The sequence below is a fragment of the Rattus norvegicus genome, chromosome 5, assembly GCF_021556685.1.
Source record: "Rattus norvegicus strain SHRSP/BbbUtx chromosome 5, alternate assembly SHRSP_T2T, whole genome shotgun sequence".
Lineage (NCBI taxonomy): Eukaryota > Metazoa > Chordata > Mammalia > Rodentia > Muridae > Rattus > Rattus norvegicus.
The window spans coordinates 165732788-165758838 of record NC_141538.1 but is presented as its reverse complement, the minus strand read 5'-3'; the positions used below and the strand labels follow the sequence as shown (position 1 = coordinate 165758838).

Here is a 26051-nt window from a genome sequence, read left to right as displayed (position 1 = left end):
CAGCTCTTTTAAAACCACTGTAATTGACGCCTTGGCTTTAGTATTCTGATTTACTCGGTCTCTTTGTTTTTGTTTTTCAAGAGAAGCCTTGTTGGCTGAGATGGGAGTTGCCATACGGGAAGATGGGGGAACACTTGGCGTTTTCTCACCTAAAAAGGTAAGAAAGCGTGTTGTAAAACAGAAACGATACAATTTGTCTTAGTAAGCCACTTCATGTCTTTCAGAGAGCCATGTTAATTAGATCCTTAGCTTAATTTCAGGTATTTCTGACTTCATCTTACATACAAGGAGAACCTAGTTGTAAAGTGATTATAGTGGTTACAAGAGAGAAAACCCAGGGCACTGAGACTCGTAGTCTTGGGTATATTTAAGCATCTTTTGTTGCTCTTCCTGACCTAGCTGTAGCACTGATGTTCCTTTTTAATGTCCAGTGCTTGTCTAGCAGCAGTTAGCCCTGGTTTGCTCTTCAGTATCATACGTTCTGAGAAGGATGCCGCATGTCTCTACTCCCAGCATAGAAGAGTTTACAGTCAGTAGCATCAGCCCTGCTTCATACCTCGTGGGGCCATTTCCAGCTGTTGATGTTTGTGAACAGCAGTGCTGCCTCATGCTTTCTACTACTTACAACCATTTCTTTAATAAAGTAGTTCCGATCTTTACCCTCCGGATGCCTCTGTTCCTTTAGCATGCTTTTCTTCTACAGGCTTATTAATTTTTTTTTTCTTTTCTTTTTTTCGGAGCTGGGGATCGAACCCAGGGCCTTGCGCTTGCTAGGCAAGCGCTCTACCACTGAGCCAAATCTCAACCACTTTTTTTTTTTTTAATAATCATAGTCCCCAAACTGTTGTACAAATTCTAACGTTATTTTCAACAGAACAGATTAATTTAGCTGGGTATGGTGACACACATCTACAATCCCAACACTTAGGTAGTGAATGCAGGAAGATCAGAGTCCAGTATCTGCTTCATAATGAATTCAAATCCCACCTGGATCACAAACCAGAAGAAAGGGAGGGGCCGCAGAGATGTCCTAGCAGCTATTTTTCCAGTGGACCCAACTTTGGCTCCTGGCACCCAGGTTGGGTGGCTAAAAACTGCCTGTAACTCTAGCATTAAGGAACCCAAAGTTGAGTCATTTTACCCTAATGGTCTAGTTTTTCATACATAGTACCTACATTGTAGAGGTTTTCGCAGTTATGGTTTTGATAGAGTTTAGATTTTGCTCTTGCAAACCTCTAAAAGTTTCTCTTCTTTTTAGACAAGGTCTCCTATATCTCGGGTGGTTTAAGGCTCCTATATAGCAGAGGATGCCTTAGAACTTCTGATCCTCCTGCCCCCAACTCTTTTTTTTTAAGATTTATTTATTATATACAAGTACACTGTAGCTGTCTTCAGACACACCAGAAGAGGGCATCAGATCCCATTATAGATGGTTGAGCCACCATGTGGTTGCTGGGAATTGAACTCAGGATCTGAAAGAGAAGTCAGTCTTAACTACTGAGCCGTCTCTCCAGCCCAGTGCCCCCAGCTCTTAAGCAATGGGATTATAGGCATGCGGTACTCTTCTCCGTGTATATGGTACTAGAGATCAAACCCAGAGCTAATTGGGTGAGAGGCAACCCCTCTGCCCCCCGGGCTGCCTCCACAGCCCTTCAGTTTTCATGACATTGTTGTGTGTGTTCAGATCTGTGACTCACCAGTCAAACTTTTCTATATGTTTAAGCATCTGGATTCAAGATGCTTGGGGAAAACAAGCAAAAACAGCTTGGAAAAGTAATGTGGTAGTTAGCCAGGCATGGTGGCAAATGCCCTTAATCACAGCAGGTGGGAGGCAGTGTCAGCTGGATCTCTGAGTTCAACACTAGCCTCCTCTACAGAGAGAGTTCCGGGACAGTCAGGGCTACCTAAAGAAACTGTCTCAGAAAAACAAATAAAATAAGTAACAATATCATATTTGGTAAGAGTTTGAAGTAACCCAAACAATTGTTGTAAGCAACATAAAATTATAAGCTGAGCTCTGGACTTTCAAAGGTTTTTCTTGCTTTTGGTTTTCTAGACTCTCTCAGGAAAGGGAAAGAAATACTGCAGGGCACGTTTAGACTCAACAGGGGATGTTGCTGAGGTTTCTTTTTCTTAGTCCCCTGAGGAGATTAGAAAGAATTCTGCCCAGTAGCCGAGCGGTGCTGGCGACTGCCGCACACGCACACCTTTAATCCTTGTACTCAGGAGGCAGAGGCAGGCAGATCTGAGTCTGAGGCCAGCCTAGTATATAGGAAAAGTTCCAAGACAACCAGGGCTACACAGATAAACCCTGTCTACACCTACGCACACGCACACTCGCACACACAAACACGCACACACACACACACACACACACACACACACACACACACACACACTGAGAAAGGAAAAGGAGGAGGAGGAGGAAGAAGGAGAACGATGTCCATGGAGAGAGATCTTTGACTCTGTTGGAACAGCCCGATTCTTCATCAGAAATGTGAAGCTGGTGACGATGCAGAAGCCTTCGTTCCGTTCAGACGGCCCTGACGTCCTTTCCCTTCCTGGTCCTCTGACTGCTCTTCCACTCGTCCATATTTGCTGGCACTCTCTGGGGTAGACATTGGCCCCAAGACCACGTGACTTATTTTTGGATTCCAGTGGGGGCTTTTCACCAAAGAAGGAGGCTTTCTAAGATGTTTAGAAATATTAGTGTCAGATGAAGAGCCCTTTAGAAGATGTTTATGCTGTTGACAGTAACTTTAAGTAAGGTAAATACTAATAAAGATAATAACTAGGGCTATGAAACTTATAGAAGGGACTGAATATTTTAATAAAAATGGAATTTTTATTTTAAAAAGAATATGAATATTTTAATTAAAATAGAAAATTTTGTGTTAAGTTGTTGTTTTGTTTTGTTTGTTTGTTTTGTTTTTTGAGACCTGAAACTTGCTCTGTAGATTAGGCTGGCCTCAAACTCACAGAGTTCCACCTGCCTCTGCCTCCTTAGTGCTAGGGCTAAAGGCGTGGACCACCACCAACTTGGCTGTTTTAAGATTTTTTTTATTTTTATCTCTTTTTAAAGATTAATTAATTTATGTATGTATATAAGTGCTCTATCTGCATGTACACCTGCACACCTGAAGAGGGCATTGGATCCCATTACAGATGGTTGTGAGACACCATGTGGGTGCTGGGAATTGAACTCTGGAAGAGAATTGGACCTCTGGAAGAGAAGGCAGTGCTCTTAACCGCTGAGCCATCTCTCCAGCCCATTTTAGGGTTTTTTAATCTACATATTTACAAAAATTGTATTTAGCTCGGCCCAGACTTGGTCTGTTTTAACTTTTCCCTTGTGTTCATGATGCTCTCACCTCTGACGACCTCGTCTCATAGAGGTGCTGCCACACTAACCAGGCAACCTGAGTTTGAACCCAGACTCTGAAGGAGAGATCCACCTTCCTTGAGTTGTCCTTTGATTCCCATGTCTCTTACCTACTGAGCTATGTCTCCAGCTCCATTGTTTTTTATATTTTGTATTTTGTATTTTTTTATTTTTGAAACAGGGTCTCTCACTATGTAGACCTCACTGGCCTGAAACTCTCTGTAGATCAGGTTGACCATGAGATCCACCTGGCTCTGAGTGCCGCCATACGGAGCCGAACTCAGGCTCTTACACAGGATGTCCTAGTCTAATCGGAGGAGGCCTACAGAACACGTTCATGTTATTAGTTACAGAGTTAAACTGGGACTTTTTCTGAGCCTCTCACTTCAGGCACTCAGGGCAGTCTGACTGGCCTTTAGGCCTCCAGCAAAGCCTGTTGCTACAGCTTTCTCATGATGGCTTGCCCCAAAGTGATATTCTGCAACCTTTTTCAGACTCCACACCTTGTTAACCTCAATGAAGACCCTCTAATGTCGGAGTGTTTGCTTTATTATATCAAGGACGGAATTACAAGGTATGTTTGCTTTGCTATTTTATATTTTCTTCTAGATAATTGATAACTAAAGGAAATTGTCAAAAATGTTAATAATTTTCTATCTCTTCTTTCTGAAATGATTACATATTATCTTCTTTCCTCTTCTCAGTTGTTAGCACTTAGTTTTCTCTAGGAGAACTTGGATGAAAATTACTCTGTAACAACATACAGGAGTTCCCAGAGAAGTTGATTTGTGCTGTTTCTCCCCGTGTGTAAATTACATCAGTGCTTCTCTCCCAGTGCATTGCTCATGCAGGGAGGATCATCGCACTTGAGAACAGAATCTGTAGTTGAAAGCCTCTGATATAAAAAGCCGGTGCATTTTTTTTTTTTTTAGATATCAAAGAATGTTCTTAGGGAGAAAGCAGTTCATTGTCTATAAGTGTTTTTTGTGTCTGAATTTCCCTGGGAAACACTTTCCCTTGTGTTCAGGGTTGGCCAAGCAGATGCTGAGCGGCGCCAGGACATCGTGCTGAGTGGGGCCCACATTAAAGAAGAGCATTGTATCTTTCGGAGTGAGAGAAACAACACTGGCGAAGGTGAGAGTTTGTGTTTTCATTTCTCAAGCAACTTTTCCTCCGAAGGATAAGAACTTCTTTTAAGATTTGGAATTCCCTATCTGTGTTAGCAGAAATTTTTGGTCAGTCATATTGAAAAATGGAGAAACTTGGGATGTTTATAAATGTGTGGACAGACATAGCTACTTAGCATGAAAATAGCAGGAACAAAGGGAGCCTTTCTTCCTGCCAAAAATGCAGGATGTAGGCAACTAGGTTTGGTCTTGAATGTTAACTATTTAATAGAAAAGTAAGAGAAAAATAACTGTTCTAGATAACAGGAGATTTGAAAAATCTTTAGTACTAGCCCAGTAGAATTTATTTTTATTTTAAAGGGAAGAAAAGTCAATTTTGTGGGAGTCCCTACTCCTGCACAGTTCGTTAATATGACTGCAGCTAACTGATGGCATTTCTGCTAGGCACTAGCTTCTCCCCTGAATGTATGATTTTTCCCTGAAACACAATGTTAGCTTTTATTTGCGTATCGTACTTAAGATCTCTGCTGTATCAGATTTTATCAAAATTAGTATTTCCTATCTTCTTCTGGGGCTTGTGAAATTTAGTTAAATATTTTTAGCATAGCCACAGCTCCCAATAACTGCCTACACTGATTTTAGTTCTAGAATCTTGAAACAAAAATAGCCAAAATTCACACAAAGAAATTAACAGACCCTACCCCCCACTCCCCACCCCCTACCCCCCCTCGGTCTCACAGACACTTCAGTCTCTTGGTTACAAGATCTGTTCTGTTTACCATGAGTCCTGAGAGTGACCCACTTCTCCTTATTTGGTTGTACTAGTTTATGACAATAACCTGGGTTTGTATTCTTCCTAGTTATTGTGACCTTAGAGCCCTGTGAGCGCTCAGAAACCTATGTGAATGGCAAGAGGGTGGCCCATCCTGTTCAGCTGCGCTCAGGTGAGGCTCAGAAGGAAGAGGTGTGACGTCATCAGCAGTGTACACTTCTGTGAGCAATGCACACTTCGATTCTTTATTTTAAGCCGAAATTTACCCTAGGATTCATGGTCTTGTTAAAATGAAACTACAGAGCTGTCTTTTTAATCTTGCTTTTGTCATTGCTTGTGTGGTTATTTTCATTGTTTTTGAGGCAGGGTCTCATGAAGTAGTACTGGTTGACCTAGAATTCCCTAGATAGACGGGTAGGCCCCACAGAGATCTTCCTATCTCTGCTTCCTGAGTGCTGGGATTAAAAGTGTGGGCCATCACACCTAGCTTAGTAGCTGCCTTCTTATATTAAAAGAGTGAAATGATTTTTCTTATTTGAGATAGGTTTTTCCTGTGTAGCCTGGGATGGCCTCCAAGTTGTAAGCCTCTGCCCTGGCCTCCTGAGTGCTAGGATTACAAGTTTACCCCACCTAGTCTGGCAAGATTAACATATTACAAACTAGATGCTGTTATTAAAATGGACTCCTTAGAACTGGGGCTGTGGCTGATTGGTAAGACACATTTGCTAGTGTATCCGGATTCGATTGACAGCACTGTAAAACAAATTCTCACCCCTGTTTCCGTTTTGTTTAGGGAACCGTATCATCATGGGTAAAAATCATGTTTTCCGCTTTAACCACCCTGAGCAAGCTCGAGCAGAGCGGGAGAAGACTCCCTCTGCTGAGACCCCCTCTGAGCCTGTGGATTGGACATTTGCTCAGAGAGAACTTCTTGAAAAACAAGGGATTGATATGAAACAGGAGATGGAGAAAAGGTGAGCCTGAGTGTATGTGTCCCGGACGATGCTTTGAAACGCTCTAGCTTTCACAACACAGCTGCTGATTTCATAGCTTCTTCTTACTTTGGCATTTTGTTCTGTTGTCCGTCTTACTTCTAGGCTTCAGGAAATGGAGATCCTTTACAAAAGGGAGAAGGAGGAAGCTGACCTTCTTCTGGAGCAGCAGAGGCTGGTAGGGATCTGTCCTGAATCCGCAGCTATTGGGAAGGGCAGTTGCTCTCACACCTCTGGCAGGCTCTCATTGGGACTGTCATGGGACTTCTGGCAATCTTAGTCCGAGCAAACATCTAGAAGGTACTGTTCTGTGCCTGTTATTTCTTACAGTTAGATCTTTACTTCCATCACACTCGAGAGCTTTCTGAAGAAATAGTGAGAGCTTTCTGACACCTTTGCCCGTCAGTCGTGCCTTTTCAATGTGCACCAGTAGTGTGTCCTCTAAATGACAGTAGCTGACTGTTGAACTTGGCGGGCGTTTGCCTTGGTTTTGTCTCTGGCCCCTGATAGTACTAATCCTCTGCTCTGAGGCTGGCCTGGGATCGTCCTCTTGCTGAGCAGGATGTTTTTCTTCTCTTTGAAGTTAAATGGTGTCTAAAAGTGTCGCTGCACAGTTGCATGTGTTAATCCTCTGTTGCCCTGCATGGAGTCTGAATTCTCAGTAAGGTTCTCAGTGGCTTTTGTGGTACCAGTGTAGTGGGGCTGCACACCCGTCTCAGGAGAGGGACGCTGCTGGTGGAGAAAGGCTTTGGGTAAGCAGTTAGAAAGTCAGTTTACCATCTCAGCCAAAATGGGTTAGCACTTTATGCTGATAGTCGATTTCTGAGGTTTTATAAGAATGTCTTATGGATAAATAAATTGTTCTTAGCAGATTTTAGCAGATTAAGGCCAGCCACAGAGCCTTGGTAGTAAGAAGTCCCATGGTGCTGGAGGTGGTGACGCTAATCCCAGCACTCAGGAGGCAGAGGCTGGAGGATCTCTATGAGGCCAGCCTGGGCTACACACTGAGTTCCAGGACTTCCAGGGCTACACAGGGATATTAAATGCAATTGATACAGTTTAGGAAGTTACTTTTTTTTTAAAAGGAGGTATTAATGAGAAATTAAGGGGCGGATGCTTGCCTCTTCCTGTAACATGAACTACAACACACAGGTTTTAACCTTATGCTCTGCTCTATTGGAGAACCATTGCTTTGTGGGCCATGAGAGCTAAGAGACCCTAGGCAAAAGCAACCGCACTTGGTTCTTGGCAGTGGGCTAAACCACTTAATTTATTATCTTTAAAATTATAGTTGAGCCCTCAAAAATATGGATTGGAAGAATAAATTAAGCTCTTGGAACAGGGTAATATCAGTGTTACAGGGAGAGTCTCTAGAAGGCTCACAGCTTTGCCTTTAATGGAGGGCTTGAAAGATTTGTGACACATGAAGTAGTCTTTTATCATAATTATGTAGTATAATTTAATAACATGCCTCTGATGGTCTGTGAGAGACATCAAGGAGGAAAGGTGTAATTAAGCACTATTTATTAACAATAGTGTCTCCTATTTAAAGGTAGAGTGCTTTGTAATTTACAAAGAGCTTAGCTCTCTCATTTTACTTGGTCCTTGCAACAACTCTGTTAGCATAGACGTGTACATAAGTGAAAGATACAGCATCGCCTTTAGTTTGACGTTGAGATTAAGGCTGAAAAACTATGTTTCTGTGCATGTGTGCGTTTTAAAGATTTGCTTCAGTAGTGGCATTACGTACCTGCCAACTCACGGATCTAAACCTTAAACTTGAGTCCTGTAGCTTACCTCAGTGCCTCTCTGGCACTGGGAATCTGTTAAAGGCACAGGTAGTGATTGGGCCTGGGGACTGGGATCTGGGCTTCTGGTCATGATGGTGCTAGTGGCCATGGAAACACACAGTAAATAAGTAGTCACTAAAGAGGATAGTGTCTGGTGCTCTCTATTACCCAACATTGATGATCATTTTATGCCTTGGCATAAAGACACTCATGGAACCTGACATAGTATCACACGATTGAAATCCAGCTACCTACATGGGTGAGACAGGAGGATCATAGGTTCATAGCAAGTTTGCACAATTCAGCACGATGCTGCCTACAAATCTAAAACAAACAGAAGAGGGAATGGGGTTATAGTTACAGGGACTGCATAGCATGCAAAGGCGCTGGGTTCAGTCCCGAGGAAAGGAAGGACGGGTAGGAGGGAAGGAGAGAGAAATACTTGTAAGAGAAAGTAAGCTGTGTGAGACGCCCTTCCTGTTGGTTTTTCGGAGGCCGTCCACAGACAGCGGGGATGGTGCTCTGGTTGCTCTTTGCTCTGTGTATCTGGAGGCAAGCGAGGGTACTAGGGCACTTAGTTCCCTTATAGCAAGGAAGTTGCTTTCTATCTAGAAGTCTAGCTCTCTACTGATAGAAATGTGTTTTTATGATTCTGTGTTAGTCGACCAAAATGTGCCCTATATTGAGAGAATATGGAGAAATTGCTGTTTTCTCTACTTCATAATTACTTTTTAGATATTGTTATTAAATACTATATGCTATAATTTTTAGCATAATGACAGCATTAAAAATTGAAATTCAGGCTGGAGAGGTGGCTCAGTGGTTAAGAGCACTGACTGCTCTTCCAGAGGTCCTGCCTTCAATTCCCAGCAACCACATGGTGGCTCACAACCATCTGTAATGAGATCTGATGCCCTCTTCTGGTATGTCTGAAGACAGCTACAGTGTACTCACATACATAAAATAAATAAGGAAATCTTTTTTAAAAAATTGGAATTCAGAGCCCACTAGACTACTCAGTGGATAAAGGTGTTTACCCTCAAACCTGAGGACCTGAACTTCGTCTCTGGAACCCACATGATGGAAGGAGAGAACTGACTCCTGCGATTGTTCTCTGACCTCCACACATGTGCCGTAGCATGAACAGGCATTCAAACACACAGGTATGCATGCACATGCATACATACATACATTCCATAATTTTTTAAAGTTGTAGGTAATGAACTTTCTGTAACGACAGCTCCCACGTGCAGCCCGTCTGCGTCCCCACGTCTCTTACAGCCGGTGCTCGTGTCCCTGTGTCTTCCATCCCTTCCCTTTCTCAGTTGCATGCATTCATTTGTGGGACTTCCGGCAGGCCCATTGTGCATTTGCTGTACAGTAAACATGGGTGAAACCTTTAGTGACAGGTGAAATGGCCAGGCCCAAGTAGCATCTCCAGCTCTGGAATCAGGAGGAATAGGATTAGTTCTTCTTTAGTTGGGATGGGGCTTAAATCTTGTGTGTGTCATCGTCAGAATGAGATACAATGGTAAGTTTGAACTGTAAGAGCTAATTTAATAGTACTTTTAAAAAGAAAGAAAATTATGACTGATTTATTTTTGACTGATAAACTTTTTGAGTTTATATAGACTATTATGTTTCATTTTAGAATTTAAAGGTATCTTTGATTTCTCAAGCCTGACACTTAAGTAATGATTAGAATACTTGACATTTTCTAGATTCAGAAATATCCACTTTATCCCTAATCAATTATAGCCAAGAAGTAAAATGATATTTATGTGGAAGAATGTGAGATAATTTGTGTTGAACAAAACTAAGTTTATATAGTTGGGAAAAAAAAAAGAACAAGTCAGACATGCTTTTTCCTCAGTCACTGATGTTGTCTTGAGAATGGCAGCTGCTCAGTCAGTAAAGCAGCTGCTGCAGATGCATGACGGCCTGGGGAGAGAGCCAGGCATGGCAGCTTCCTAGCCTCAAGGGATGGCATGGTAACCTCTAAGCTCACTGGCTGGCCAGCCCAGCAGAGCTCATGAGAACACTGACCTTCACATGCACAGCACACACAGGGCTAGCCTTCTACTGTTTTCCTTGGTGGTGCTGGGATTGAGGCAAGGGCTCGCCCATGCTAGGCAAACCCTTTGTCACTGGGCTATACGTAAAGCTCCCATTCTGCTTTTTTTAAACTAAAAGGAGAACAGGAACAAATAGATGTCACTGTGGTAAAATATTTTCTGTGCAAGTGTGAGGACTTGGGTTTGGATCCCCCAGCACCCATGTGAAACCAAGCATGGAGGCATGTATTAATCTAGCCTGGGGGAGGAGAGCCAGGTGGATTCTGGGGTCTCATAGCCAAGCCGTTTAGTGCAGCTGGCAAGCTCTAGGTTTAGCAAGTGATCCAGTCTCAAAACACAAGGTGGGGGCTGGGGATTTAGCTCAGTGGTAGAGCGCTTACCTAGGAAGCGCAAGGCCCTGGGTTTGGTCCCCAGCTCCGAAGAAAAGAACCGGAAAAAAAAAAAAAAAAAACAAAAAAAAACAAAAAAAAAAAAAAAACCACAAGGTGGAGGGAGACAGAGGAAGATATCCAACATAGACCTTTGGCTTGCACACATGTGCTACGTGCATATGCCACAAAAATATAGAATCCGTAAGCTTGCCTTGATCTACTCATCCTTGTTAAATTTTCAAGTAGAGTTTAGAAGTGGGTTTAGTACCTGTTTATTTAGCAGAAGTGCAAATCAATAGCAGTGTCTTTAAATTCAAAACCCAATCATTGTCATTATTGCAGATACTGTTTTTCAGTTCCCTCCTAAGAGGACCGTATATACAGATAGTTGTGTCTGGAAATTGAGATATGCTATTCAGTTTTGATGTCTAAGGCTTGTGGTGGCACATGTCTTTAAATCTCAGCAATCAGGAGGCAGAGGCAGGCAGATGTCTGAGCTTGGTCTACAGAGTGAGTTCCATGGTAATCGGGGCTATACTGAGAAACAGTTTTGATGATCACAGGCAAGAAAAATTTGTGTTAAGCACAGCTGGTTAGGAGAGCTAGCGAAATGGCCTGTTGCTGCTCTTCCAGAGGTCCATTTCCAGTGGCTCACAATCACCTTTACCTCCAGTTCTGGGGATCCAACACCCTCTTTGACCGCCCTGAGCACTAGGCGTGCATATAGTACACTGACAGGCATGCAGGCAAAATACCTAAACCCGTAGAATTAATGTACAAAAATAATAAACGATAAGAGAACTGTTGGTTTTGGGCTGACAAGATTGTTGGTTTTTGTTGTTGTTGTTGTTGTTGTTGTTGTTTGGGCACAATCTAATACTAAGCCCAGATTGTCCTAGAACTTGTGGCAATCCTCCAGTCTCAGGCTCACCTGTGCTGAGGCTAAAGGTGTAAGGGCCCGTGCCTTGCTTCTGAAATACTCTGTTCTGCTAGAGTTGTCAAGTGCTAGCCTAGCATGTACAAGGCTCAAGCATCCTCTCCAAGAAAGCAGGTTTAAAATGTGCTGTCACTCTGGGAACTTGTAATTATAGTTAATGAAAGGCTGTTTGCCCAGCTTAAGTTTTGTTCCAGTAACTTCTTAAAATCTTAGAGGGTGGTATTATTGACTTCATCGTGTTTAAAAAAAAATAAAAAAATAAGCTGTGAATTTTTTTTAATGCCTTTTTGTTCTCACAGTAACAAACCTTAATATAAATGGCAAACCCAGTGTCTGCTTCTAGAGAGACCAGTTTCAAAGTCATCCCATTCCAGTAGGAAAGGGATCTGCCTGATAAGAACCTTACCTGTTCTGCAAATAGGAGTTCTTACACTTAACATCATCTGCCTCTCTCTCGACTTTCCATCTAACTTTTCTAGGGTTGCTCATTTTAGCAAAGCTAAACAAAGCTTGGCATCTGCAGCCTTACTAACCTTTGTTAATCTGCCTGCTGGCCACATCTCTGTGTGCATCCGTGCTCACTCTTGGGAAGGAGATTCTGGACGGAGCAGCAGCAATAACCAAGGCAAATGTGGGAGAGCGGCTGCATGGGCTGTGAGCATGCGTGGGATCTAGGGATGGCGTGTTTTCGTGGCGTGGTGGAGGTGCGTTCTCACACTGGGTTACTAAGTTCTTCTGACCTCAGTGAGAGACTGTTCAGCCCTCCGAGAGATGTGCTTCATTTGTCCTGGAAAGTGGGATTTGGATTAGGAGTCCAAGTAAGTCTTTATTAACAGTCTCCACATATGCATAGGCCCTAAGAGAGTTCCTGATCTAGATTTTGTTTTGGTTTTTGGGGTTTTTAAATTTGTTTTTAGATTTTTGTTTTGTTTTTAAATTTGTTTAAAGCATTTTGCTTGCTTTTTCTTCAGTTTGATTTTCCTTTTTACATTTTAATTTTGGTTATTTGGGGGCCATTTTTTTATTTTGTTTTTCCAAAGGACGCGGATTCTGATAGCGGGGACGATTCTGACAAGAGATCCTGTGAAGAGAGCTGGAAACTGATTACTTCTCTGAGAGAAAAGCTACCTCCCAGCAAGTTACAAACCATTGTTAAAAAGTGTGGGCTCCCCAGCAGCGGAAAGAAACGAGAACCAATTAAAATGTATCAGATCCCACAAAGAAGGCGCCTGAGTAAAGATTCCAAGTGGGTCACCATCTCAGATCTTAAGATCCAGGCTGTTAAAGAGATTTGCTATGAGGTTGCCCTCAATGACTTTAGGCACAGTCGGCAGGAGATCGAAGCCTTGGCCATCGTTAAGATGAAGGAACTCTGTGCCATGTATGGGAAGAAAGACCCCAATGAGCGGGACTCCTGGAGGGCTGTGGCCAGGGACGTGTGGGACACTGTTGGGGTGGGGGATGAGAAGATTGAAGATATGATGGTCACTGGGAAAGCTGGGACAGATGTAGATGACCTCAAGGTCCACATAGACAAGCTGGAAGATATTTTGCAAGAAGTCAAAAAGCAAAATAATATGAAAGATGAAGAGATCAAAGTCTTAAGGAATAAAATGCTCAAAATGGAGAAAGTGTTGCCATTGATTGGATCACAGGAACAGAAGAGCCAAGGAAACCAAAAGACAGAAGAGCCCCTGGTTGCTAGTGCTAACAGCATCCCTGATACTGGTATCCGTAAAGGAGACAGCAGAGAACTTGCCAAAGAAGAACGTGTTTCCCAGCTGATGAACGGGGATCCGGCTTTTAGACGTGGACGTCTGCGTTGGATGAGACAAGAACAGATTCGGTTTAAGAACCTGCAACAGCAAGAGATAACAAAACAGCTTCGTCGGCAGAATGTACCCCACAGGTTCATCCCCCCTGAGAACCGGAAGCCCCGCTTTCCCTTCAAGAGCAATGCTAAGCACAGAAACTCTTGGAGTCCTGGGACACATATTATCATAACAGAAGATGAGGTAATTGAGCTAAGAGTTCCAAAAGATGAAGAAGGAAGGAGAGGAAATAAGGAAGAAAAGGTGGGGAGAGCAGCTTCTGAAGACCCCCAGTCAGCCTGCGGCTCCCAGGGCACGCGAAGTCAGGGTCACATCCAAGTCAGCAAACAGCACATTATCAGTCAACAAGCACCACCTCCGCTACGCTGGAGAAGCAATTCCCTCAATAATGGCCAACCGAAAAACATGCGTTGCCAGGCAGCTGCCTCCTCAGAGTCACTAAACTCCCACAGCAGTCACCCCAACGCTGATGTACAAACTTTCCAGGCCAAGCGTCACATTCACCAACACCGTCAGTCTTACTGTAATTATAACACTGGAGATCAGGTAGAGGGCAGTACAGCCAACTGCTGTCAAAAGCAGACTGACAAGCCCAGCCACTGTAGCCAATTTGAGACACCTCCAAGGATGAGGAGACAGTTCTCAGCACCCAATCTCAAAGCGGGTCGAGAAACCACAGTCTAAGTCGATTACTGGACAAACTTGAAGTAGTAGCAAAGGAAACAGGCAGTGTTAATGTTAGCTCATGGATTGAGTTGGTGCCTACTATATGCATATGATTTTAACGTGTGTTCCTACAGTTACTAACTGGTCTGCATTGTTAAAATGTAAAACACTGGTAAATGTTTCAATGCCTCCCTTTTGACTGTGTATTATCAGTGGGCAGGTTCTAGAATTGGGTGTAAAACAGCCAAGGCCCCGTAGTTTTCTGATAGTTTCCTCTATGGTGCCTACATTATTAATGTACTTACACGGGCTTCTCTTGTTTTGGTGTAAGATTTTTCTTTTTAAATAGTGCTTTGATATCCCAAAAGACCTGCCTCTTGTTTTATGGAAATGCTCAAAAGAAGAGTTGGATATCTAGAAGAAGTGCCTCTTACTCCCCATCCACATCAGGGATTGGCTGAAAACCAGCACGCGGCTGTGTGGACACAGCTTCAGGCTTCACCTTGGTGTCTGTTCTTTTCCGTAAATACTGTTGGCATTTTGACAAGCTCAAATCCAAGGTCTTCAGACATGTTTTGTCCTGACAGCCTTGCACCTTGCACATCATCATCTTAGTCTATATTTTTAAGTATATTTCGGTAATTTACTGTATCAGAACATACAAAATTTGTCATATCTCTAAAATCTTGAAGTTGACACTGTCTCAGTTTCTATTTGGTTTGTATTTGAAGTTTACTGACTTCTCACACATAGCATGAACTATATTTGCTCAAATTAGGCCAACAGAACCACCAACAAGAGTGTGTGCTTTGAGGAATGTGTGTAGGCTTCTAAGAAGATTGTTTGGTGCGCGAAGGAAGAGATGGGGCATGGTAAGAAGGCAGCTGATGGACACCTCTTCAGTGCCTTTCTCCAGTAGCTGATAAGATCATAAAAATGAACCTGGCTGGAGGCTGAAGCCCTGTATATAGTAAACTGTTCCTTGGTCAACAGCTGGAAGGCTCACTGATTCTCTGGCGAGGAAGGCTAAGTCCTGACGAACAGTCGCTCACTGCTCTGGCAATACCTCACTTCACTATGCTGGGCCTGCAGTTTGCCTTGATAGAGAATCCGCTTTGAATAAAAAAAGGAAAAAGAAAAAAAAAAGGAAAGAGAAAAAATAAAGAGAAAGAAAAGGCAGATTTTAATTGAAGAAAAGAATGGCTTTCTATATGCTTCTTCATCTCTCGTACTTTTCAGAAGCTTTTCTAGGAGTCCGTATGGAGAGCTACAGCTTGCCCGAATTCACAGTGCTGAAGATTCTAGGTGACACCAAGTCATGTGCCGAACATCGGCATTTCAGTTGTGCGAAACTTGCAGCCAGGACAGCACCGCACTGAAGGAGGTCTTCATGCCTGCGGTTATGTGCTTTTCCTTTCTGCTTTTTGTGTGGGTACTATTTTATTAGAGCACATTAATTTTCATTGTAGTGGACTCTCTCTCTCTCTCTCTCTCTCTCTCTCTCATATGCTGTCTTAATGCACAGGAAGTTGCTTCCAAGATTTTTTTTTTCCATAAAATCCTTGGGGGAGCTATGTTTCCTTCATAGCTGGACAGTTCTCATCTTCAGTGACGGTTTATATGGCAGAGTCAGCGTGGGCGAATGATGCCTGCCGTGTGCTGGCTTCGTTGAGATGACAATCTCTGTGCCATTTGGTTTGAATGGACTCTTGATAAGCTACTTCAAGTCAGTCACTTCAGTGCATCTGTGTAAATCTACGACTGACTTTCTTCTTCACACATAATTATACTATCTGGGTTTTTGTTAAAAATTCATTTTCTTAAATTAAAAGTGTTAATTGCTTAGATTCTAACTTGAAAGAAGATACTTCAGATCCTGCCAGCCTCACTTGTTACAGATATGCCTCCCTTTCCTACTAAACACTAGGAGCATGGTAACTCCCTTCCACTGACGTCACAGTGGAAAGCTCTGTGCTGTTTTCATGTACACATGTGGGCGGTGTTTTGCCCACAGGGATAGCCCAAAGAGTTACCTCTGTTCTTCTGCTAATCTAAGTGCCCTGTATTACTGAATTGACCAGACAGCTAGCTATAGAAATCTTAATTTTCTAGATAACCAGGAAAGACATGAACCCAGGATTCACTGCCAGCAGTGTTCTTTCATGCATTTGAGAGCACTTACCTTAGAAATTGTGTGTACAGAATTGTTTGATTGTCTCACTGCACAAGTGTAAAACACCAGCACGCTTTTGTGGGCTCCTATTCCTCTATTAAGACAGAGTCTCCTTGATTCGCCCACACTGGCCGCAAACCTGTAATCCTCTTGCGTCAGCTTCCATGATTGCTGGAGTTGGAGGTGTGTGTCAGCAGGCTCAGCTTGTGTTTGTTTGTTTGTTGTTTTTTAATTTTTGTTTTGATATTGTGGTATCTCTCCCTCAGCTTAAATTAAACCAGACCAAAGAGAACTTGTTTTCATTAAAGCATTATTTTATTATGAAAATATTCCTAGGTGTTATCACTGTGAAATGAAGAAAAGTATTCATGCTTGGGAAATTATGAGTGATCTGGCATTACCAGGACTGCAGTAGAGTCCTACTTTATTGGATAAGGTTTTCCAGACCCGATTGTAAGTCTATAGACAGTTGCAAAATCTGATTAATAAATTTAAACCAAAGGGCTTTTCCTTTACTCTTGCTTCTGATCCTTCTAGTATAGCAAATTGTTTCTCCTTTCATAGGCAGTAGAACAAATAGGAAGTGCCTGTTACGTTGAGATGACTTGAACTGACCTTTTGTGCTGTAGCTGTTAGATACTAAAAACAAAACACTGAGTCTGTTACAGCAACGCCTGACTTTTTAAATGCTATCAGATCATAGCACTTACATGGGTGTCCTGTGATCATTGCTGTAGCTGGTGCCTTCCTGGTCCTTTATTGACTTGCCTTAATGATTTTCACAGAAGCCTGAGAGCGGAAGCTTCTTGTGGCCTACTGCAGTGTGATGAAGGAGTCTTGGGTTCCGTGTAAAGCAAGCTTGTGTTCTGTATCATTAGAGACAAATTCATTACCGTCTTCATACCTGTCCAGCTGATGTCATTCTACTCTGCTCTAGAGACACTCAGTGTGACCCACTTTAGGTAGTGAAATGTATCATTTTTCCTATTACTGTAAAAAGAGGTTGTGAACCTTCTTGTTGATGAACTCTGGTTTTCCTCTCAATTTCTTAAAACATTGCTTGAAGATTGTCTGAGTGTAAGACTGCCTTCTCAGAAAGGGAGAGTTAGTTTGTAATATTAAAAAAAAAATAAAGTCTTCATGAAATAAAACTTGGAATGGTCTTTTAAGTGTGATTTATCTCTGGAGGAGGGAAAGTGAAACAGCTTAATACTAATTTCTTAGTCTCTCCTGCTTTTTCATCTGAAGATAGTTGTGTGCCAAGTGTCCTTTTTGTATTTTGTATGGACTTTGAAGCTTTTGCATTTAATGCCCTTTTCTATTTTATGAAATTCGGGGCCCTAGGATGTAGGGAAATGGGGTACTGCACTTAACCTACCACAGAGGGCCTGGGCTTTGTCTCTAGTGGCACAAAATGACAAGAAAATGCTTTAACTTATACTTTATGCTGTTTAATATATAAGTAAGAGTAATATTTTTAATTTTATTTTAATTAAACTTTTCAATTTTTTTATATCATAGTCAAGATTTGAAATTATTTTAGGTGACATACTTTTTCTCTCTACTTTAGCCTCAGTTTTTCTCCACTCAGATTATTGTTAGTCTGCTAAAGACGAAACAGGACAAAACAGAATGTTGATTTTGTTTTTTTAATGGATCAGTGGTCTCACTAACAATTTGGGCCTAGCTAAGAGTTGGAGAGATGGCTCAACTGTTAAGAGCACTGACTGTTCTTCCAGAGGACCTAGGTTCAATTCCCAGCACCCACATGGCAGCTCACAACTGCCTGTAATTTAGGTTCCAGTGGTTCCTACTCCCTCAGACAGACAGACATGCAGGCCAAACACCAATGCAAATAAAAATAAATTACTTAAAAAATTTTAGAGCTAGCATAGTTTTTCAAGTTGGAGCATTGTGCATTGCAAATGAGAATTCAACACGTGCACCTCGTGTGCGTGAGCTTTTAATACACTGTGCTTTTTGAGGGAGGCATCTGGACCCCATCTCACACCCTTCCCCTCCAGGCACTTTGTATTTCTCTGCTCTGGGAGAAACCAGTGCAGGTTTCTAAGGTCGGTAGTGTCTGTCCTAGGACACAGAGGCAGTTCCAGTGCAGTATGATACATGCAGCAATGGCTTTGCGGGCGGGCAGAGCCGTATCCGGAGAGACAGTGGAAGAAGTCTGTGGAGGAAGCAAGCCCTGAGCAAGCCCCACACACAACTGAGAATTTCCCAAGAACAAGGGAACGAAGGATCAGGGTGTGAGAAACTACCAACCCAGTGTCTACAGGGAGATTCCTTTTTTGGATCCACCTTGCCGAAAGCTCACTGTGGTCACAGTACAGAGGGTAGATTGTAGGCAGGCAAGTGCACCGCCATGCGCACCAGTCGAAAAGTTGGTGAGAAAGCGTGCTTCTCCGAGCAGCGCCAAGCAAGACGGAGATGTGAGCTATTTTGATCTTAGAAACAATGCCCATGTCTGAGCATGATGACTTACTCCTATCATCTCAGCACTGAGGAAACTGGCAGGGAGATCTCATGGGCCAGCCTTGGCTACATGAGATCCTGCATCTTCAAGTGGGGGTGGGGTGGTGGCAAGATAGTTTAGTGGTTAAGAGCCCTTGTTCTTACAGAGTAACTGGATTCAAATCCCACACCCACACGGTTGCTCACAACTACCTGTAACCCCAGTTCCAGGGACCCAGCAGACACACACTACCCATACGTGCCTACAGGCAAAACATAACTGCGTAAAATAAATCTAAAAAAATTAAACTGTTGCTTAGAAAAATTGTTGGACCCTTGGGGAGCAGACGTCGATCTGAGATTGTCTCCCTGGTGATGAGGACACATTTAAATGTTGACAAGAAGCGAGGTGTCCCGTGGGGTATAGGTGGCTATCTCTCCCTTCCTGTGATTGCTTGCTGAGTACACCTTGTCATTTGTTAAAAGCTGCCTGTCCAGGAAACTAAGGAAGGTGCCTTTGCTTCTGTGCATGACTCGTGCCACTCACCGTCCGTGCAGTAACCAGAGCCATCTTTTTAAAATCTGAGTCATATCTTGTCAGCGGCCTCATGGGCTTCCTTCGCACTTTGAAACCTGAATTGTGGCATTGTTTACAAGGCTTTACATGGCGTGGCTAGTTGCCCACCCCTGATTTCATGTCTTAATATCACAGGGCAGATACCGCTGGCCTTGTGTTCCTCCTAAGTTACACTTCCTCACTACTAGCTTGTTTCCTGTCATACTTATCTCCTCCACAGCTCTGCTCCTGTGCCATTCTTTCTACTGCAGCCCACCCTAGATCAGCTCACACTTATTTTTTCTTATACTTATTTTTTTTAAACCAGGCATGGTGCACATGCCTTTAATCACAGTACTTGGGAGGCAGAAGCAGATAGCTCTAAGTTCAAGGCTAGCCTAGTCTATATAGTGAGTTCCAGGACAGCTAGAACTACACAGTGAGACCGTGTCTCAAAATAAAGAAATTTATTGAGATAGTGTCTCAGGTATCCCATTCGGTCTTTGAACTTTCTGTGTAGCTGAAGGTGACTTTGAACTTGTGTTCCTTCTGCCTCCACCTCCCCGGTGCTAGAATTACAGGTTTGTACCTAGTCTACGCAGTGCTGGGCTTTGTGCATTCTAGACAAGCACTCTATAGACACACGCACTATTTTAATGATTACAACCTCTGCTTATCTTGTCTGTCCACTTGCTTGGTTCTTCCACGAAACTGTAGCAAGTCGGACTCAGAGCAGTCACTCTCGGGTGTAATGTGTCACAGAATCCTCGAAGGCTTGTGAGAACATAGTCTGCTGAGTCCATCCCAGAATAAATGACTGACAAGGTCTGGCATGAGACTCGATGGTTTGCACCCAAAGTACCTAGGTGATGTCTGACTCTTAGGCAAAACTTTTGAGGTAGAACTGGGGTTAGAAAGCATTTGTCTGAGAAGCAGATGGTAACCAAGTCTTAAATTGGTGTTGGGATGGAACCCGATGGAGCTTGGTGTGCATGCTAGACAAGTATGCAACCACTAAATATCCTGCTGGTCCTTAGTAATACTTGAAGCTTTGCTGACCGTGTAGTTAGATCCAGACATCTATGGTCTGGATCTACCCGCAGGCCATGGTGTGCTGGTCCCTGACTTAAAAGACAGGCATTTTTGAGTTTGTTTCCATCTGGAGGAGTGAAATGTACCAGATGCTTGCATGGTAATTGACAGTATGGTCCCTGTACTTAGGAAATTCAAAATTATGGAGAGGCTACCACTGGGCAGATAACCACACTAGTACTTATCAATACTGTGTGACAGGCCAAGAGAGAAAAATACAGGGTGCTGTAAAGTCCTCTAACAGGTGCTTCAAGGAACGAGAGCACCTCGCCCGTCTCTTGGCTGCTTCGGGTTTCTCTTTAGTATCCTTCACTGGTTCTTTTCCCCCTGGCAGTCCGTCATCTGTCTTCTGCTTTGCTCTATGTTCTTCAGAACGCTTCTCTACCAAAATGTAGTATGTGCCGTCTGTACTGTCTATCATCGGTCCCCCACCGAAGCGACCTTTCCCTTACTAACCCATATCCGTGGCGGCAGGTCATTAGGAGGAGTACAGGGTTTATATGTCTGCCCAGAGGTTAGAGACATGACTTACACTGCTACTATCACAGAGAACTGAAGTTGGATTTCTAGCACCTGTGTGAGACAGCTCACAGTCACATGTAACTCTCCCCAGTGCCAACCTTCTGGCCTCCATGCCCTCATCCACGCATACACACACACACACACACACACACACACACACACACACACACACACACACACACTTTATGACATACTAATACCCTTGGAAGCTCATGAGCAGTCAGGTTTGGGAAGGGCTTCAGCCTTTTTTTTAAAGGTGTTATCTAAACTATCAAATTCTGGTCAAAATTCAGTTGGAGGTTGATTTTTTTTTTCAGCCATCCCAAGGGTGATGAGAGATCGTTTACTCCCACTGAAGCTTGGCCAGTGCCTATAGAGAAAGCCACCCTCACACCTTTGCGACTTTGGGGGATGGAGGGGGTGGATGGTAGTTTGACCAACTTATAGGCTTATTCTTGAAGAAACCCCCAAGATAAAAGGTGTTTGTTGTTGTTTTTAAGCATTTTAAGATTTATTTATTTTATGTGTGAACACCTACGTGCCAGAAGAGGACATCGGATCCCATTACAGATGGTTGTGAGCCACCATGTGGTTGCTGGGAATTGAAGGCAGGACCTCTGGAAGAACAGTTGGTGCTCTTAACCACTGAGCCATCTCTCCAGCTCCATAAAAGATTTTTGTACATGGAGAGTTTTAGATGAAACTTCTCTTTTTGGGGGAAGAATCCCATATTGTAAACAGGTTTTAAGGGGAAAATACCAAAGGACTACAGAACTCACATTTCAAGACTACAGAAGAGCTGAAAAAGTAATACAATAAGTTTTTTTTTTTAAGATTTATTTATTCGTTTTTTAATGTGTGTGTATGTGACATGTCTTTATGAGTTTACATGCCCCGCAGTGCCTGCGAAGTCCAGAAGGCATTGACTCCCCTGGTTCTGTCTGGAGTGAGAGGTGGTTGTGACCTCATGTGGGTGCTGGGAACTGAACCCAGGTCCTCTGGCCGAGAGCAAGAGCCCTTCACCCCTGAATCCTCTCACCAGCCTCCTGGTTACTTTATTTACTTTTTCTGATTACTTTGAAAATTGGAGACACCATGATAGTTGGCTCCTAAATGTTTCTATGTATATATCTCCTAAAATCAAAGGGTTTTTTTTTTTTATTAATAGATCATGCTAGTTCTACATCAGGATGTATTATACGGCCATTTAAAAAAATCTCTTATTTATCTCAAAAATACAAATTTTAGAAGACTGTGTCTTCTAATGAGACTCAGTCAGCATTTATGCACTGAATTGGTTATGAGCTGTCAGAAGTCTTTTATTATGGGCTGGCAAAATGGATCCACAGGTGATCCTGTCACCGGCTGCCACGCCTGCTGACTGAGTCCCATCACAGGAACCCACATGGTTGAAGGAGAGGACCGAATCCTAAAACTTGTCATTTGGCTTCCACCTCACTTCAGCACACGTGTGCCCACAACACTCGCTATAACAAACAAACAGATGAATACATAAATAGCATTTTAAAATTAGAAAGTGGAGAAAGCAGTAAGGAAGGCCCCCACCAACAGCCTGCAGCTTCCACATGCACGGTCACACCTGCGTGCACGAAAAGAAAAAGGTATGTGCATGTATGCACACAGCAAGGACCATTTCATTAATATGATTTTATTTAAGAGGACTTTCACATGCCTTTTAGAAGGTTTATCTGTTGGTTGTTCTCCAGCTGTTTGGTATGAAGATCTATACTAATTTTTTTTTAAATCTCTCTTTTTTTTAAGATTTATTTATTTATTGTATATAAGTACACTGTGTCTGTCTTCAGACACACCAGAAGAGGGCATCGGATCTCTTTACAGATGGTTGTGAGCCACCATGTGGTTGCTGGGAATTGAACTCAGGACCTCTGGAAGAGCAGTCAGTGCTCTTAACCATTGAGCCGTCTCTCCAGCCCCCTAAAATTTTTAAAGAAGAAAAAAACTATTGTTTAGGAAAGACTTAATTTTCTGGAATTGTTAGACTATTATTAGAAACAATACTTATCTCCCCTAACTTAATAATAATAATAATAATAATAATAATAATAATAATAATGACAACAACAGTCTTAAACTTTAAAAAGAAGCAAGAATGTTTTCCCCATCGCCCAAAAAACATTTCAGGTGATGCCACTTATACAGGAAATACAGGATCGTGACTCAGCAGTAAGAGCGTCCTCTGCTCTTGCAGAGGACCGGAGTTCAGTTCTCAGCACCCACAGCAGGTGGATCCTCACAACTTCCTGTAACTCTGGCCCCCTCGGATCCAGCCCCCTGTTGTCTTCAGGCTTCTGCATTCACACATGCACAGACACACACACACACACACACACACACACACACACACACACACACACACACACACACACACACTTTTAAAAATTATAATAAATCCTTTAAAAAAAATACATGGATCGATCGGAGACATAGAATGTGATTTGTAAGCCCAGTGGTGATGGCATACATCTTTAATCCCAGCACTTGATGAATCTCTGAGTTCAAGGCCAGCCTGCTCTACAGATAGTTCCATGACAGCCAGGGCTACACAGAGGAAGCCTGTTTCAAAAAAAAAAAAATTGTATTATACTTATTTTAATTCACATACTAGTATATTTAAAATAAAATTTCTCTGAAGTAACAACCATTTCAGTTCAGTGGTGCTGTAGGCTTTTAATTTTTCAACCATAAGGAACTTCAACATCTGTAGTCTTAGTTACTTCCCTTTTGAGTAGTTAGAAGGCTGGGGCTGTAGGAGGTTCCAGTGACTTTAGTCTTGCCCAGTGTCTTCTTTCCCTGGAATCACTGATGTGTAAGCTCCCACACTCCCCGTTTCCCTGTGTTGGCCCTTTGCTGAGCGTATCAGCGATCCTGTCATTTCTCCCTTCCTTCTCTCTTCCTCTCCTCTACATGTTCTCTCCTTTCTTTTCATCCAGGACTATGAGAGTAAATTGCAGGCCTTGCAGAAGCAGGTTGAGACTCGATCTCTGGCTGCAGAGACAACGGAAGAGGAAGAGGAGGAGGAGGAAGGTGAGAGCTAGAGCCTGTCTTCTGGATCACGCCAGTCCTTACAAAGCTGGGCTCTTCAGATCTGCCCTGCTGTTTACTCACCTTGTACTGAGCCTGCTGAAAAATGGTTTAAAAGATGCCCATTGCTGCCACGCTAGGGTATTGGGGGAGGGGAGATCGTTAGTGTAGATAGAATTTGTAAGGTTTCCAAGGACCCTCTTCATAAAATATTTGGGGAACTTCACGTAGACCATCTTTCCTCACTGCACGTTAGGACTTCATGGGTCAGTCTCATGTGAGTGCAGGGCTTAATCATTGCTTACCCGGTTTGCTCAGCTTTCTGGTTCCCATCTCAGATTCCCTGCTCAGGGTTTTGGATCGTGTTGGTGTCCACAAGGCCATTGTGGGCAGATTTGTTTGATTGTGACAGTCTGGCCAGGTAGCCATGTAGCACTGTCTGGCCTGACACTGTTGTAGATGGGCCTTGAACTAAAGTTACTCTTGCTGACACAGTGTCCCAAATCCCGGGACAGAAGGCATGGACTGCCATGGCTGCCTCATTTATTGCTAGTTCTGTTGTTTAGTCATGCTTACCTGTCTTTATTTACCAGAGCATCTTAGCTGAATGGGAGCTGTTTCTGTTGGTTATTGTCACGTTATGAAAGTGTACAATATAGTAAAGACCAGGAACTTTGAAAATTATACCTACACATGGGAATTCTATTAAGAAGGAAATAAAAGGAAAATGGGGTTGGTGAGATGGCTCATCAGGTAAACGGTGTTTGTTGCCAAGGCTGGTGACCTAAGTTTGATCTATGGAGCCCACATTATCAAAAGTGACAACTGACTCTTACAGGTTGTATTTTTGAGCCACTATATGCATGCAATCGTACACATCCTTTTCCCCAAAACATAAATAACTGTAATAAAATATTTATTTATTTATTTACTTATTTATTTAAGAACAGCACTTGGAGGGTTGAGGAGAATGAGGAGTTTGAAGCCAGTTTTGACTGCATAGCGTATTCGAAGCCAACCTGTCTCAAACAAACCAAACAGCCCACAACTGTATTCTTTTGATTTTCGGCTTTCTGAAGTATATATACAATAAATACTTATGGTGGCTAAGTCACTGTGACATCTGCTTCCTCTGCCCTTTCAGTTCCTTGGACACAGCATGAATTTGAGTTGGCCCAGTGGGCGTTCCGGAAATGGAAGTCTCACCAGTTTACTTCGTTAAGGGACTTACTCTGGGGCAATGCGGTGTACCTGAAGGAAGCCAATGCCATCAGTGTGGAACTGAAGAAAAAGGTATGGAGGGGGGGAGAAAGAACATGGGTGTTCGGGAGGCACAGTGGGCCAAGTTAAATTAACCTTTCCTCAGGGAGCTCAGCTGTCCTAGGCCATGAATCAGCCTTATTTCTTTTTTTCTTTTTTTTTTTTTTTTTTTTTTTTTTTTGGTTCTTTTTTTCGGAGCTGGGGACCGAACCCAGGGCCTTGCGATTCCTAGGCAAGCGCTCTACCACTGAGCTAAATCCCCAGCCCCAAATCAGCCTTATTTCATATATGTGCCAGCACAACATGGGCCATAATTAAACATTTTACAAACGTGAGTATTTTAAAGAGGAGCTGGATACTCTTATTAATAGATTAATGCTTGTTATATTTCCAGGAAAAGATTTTTGGTTTTCATTTCTTCTCCATCTTTAGCTTGCACCTATGAGAACTCTAAGCCCCCTTTCACCAATTCACTCCTCTTCTAGGGCCTGAGAGGCACTGAGTAGGGGACAAGTATGTGGGCTCTGCACTCAGACAGAGATCCTAGTCCAGCGCAGTTACACTGACCTCATGGTTCTGCAGCGAGCAGTTACACTGACCTCATGGTTCTGCAGCGAGCAGTTACACTGACCTCATGGTTCTGCAGCTCTGTTGCTTCCTCCACTTGGGTTGACAGCAGAACCTGCCACTGAGCGAGATGAGAGATGAAAGGGCATGGGCTCATACAGAACACCACTAACGGGGCTGGGCATGAGAGACCTGCTGCTGGTGACCAAACACAAGGCCCGTGCTTTCCACTGAGCCCAGCCTCCAGCCTCCATCCATCCTCATGAAATCTTGGATTGTTCCGTGCGCCTCACTACTTCACAGCTGGAGGCCATATTGTAGGGAAAAACACACACCAGCTGCTTAGAAAGATTCATTGCTGCTCCTGGGGGATATGCTTTACACCTCTAAACTGGGGTAGGTGTTGTC

General features: G+C 43.0%; 1 protein-coding gene across 28 annotated transcripts in view; it reads left to right on the top strand.

Annotated features, from left to right (window-relative positions):
- The window catches only part of Kif1b (kinesin family member 1B), a 134346-nt gene that overhangs the window by 59782 nt on the left and 48513 nt on the right, over positions 1-26051 (top strand). For 21 of the 28 annotated variants that reach the window (XM_087660161.1, XM_087660153.1, XM_087660157.1 and 18 more), the window contains 8 exon segments: positions 82-157; positions 3877-3956; positions 4410-4516; positions 5370-5453; positions 6075-6255; positions 6379-6451; positions 23726-23819; positions 24961-25109. In XM_087660161.1, the coding sequence (XP_087516287.1) occupies positions 82-157; positions 3877-3956; positions 4410-4516; positions 5370-5453; positions 6075-6255; positions 6379-6451; positions 23726-23819; positions 24961-25109 (844 nt within the window). 28 annotated transcript variants of the gene reach the window in all.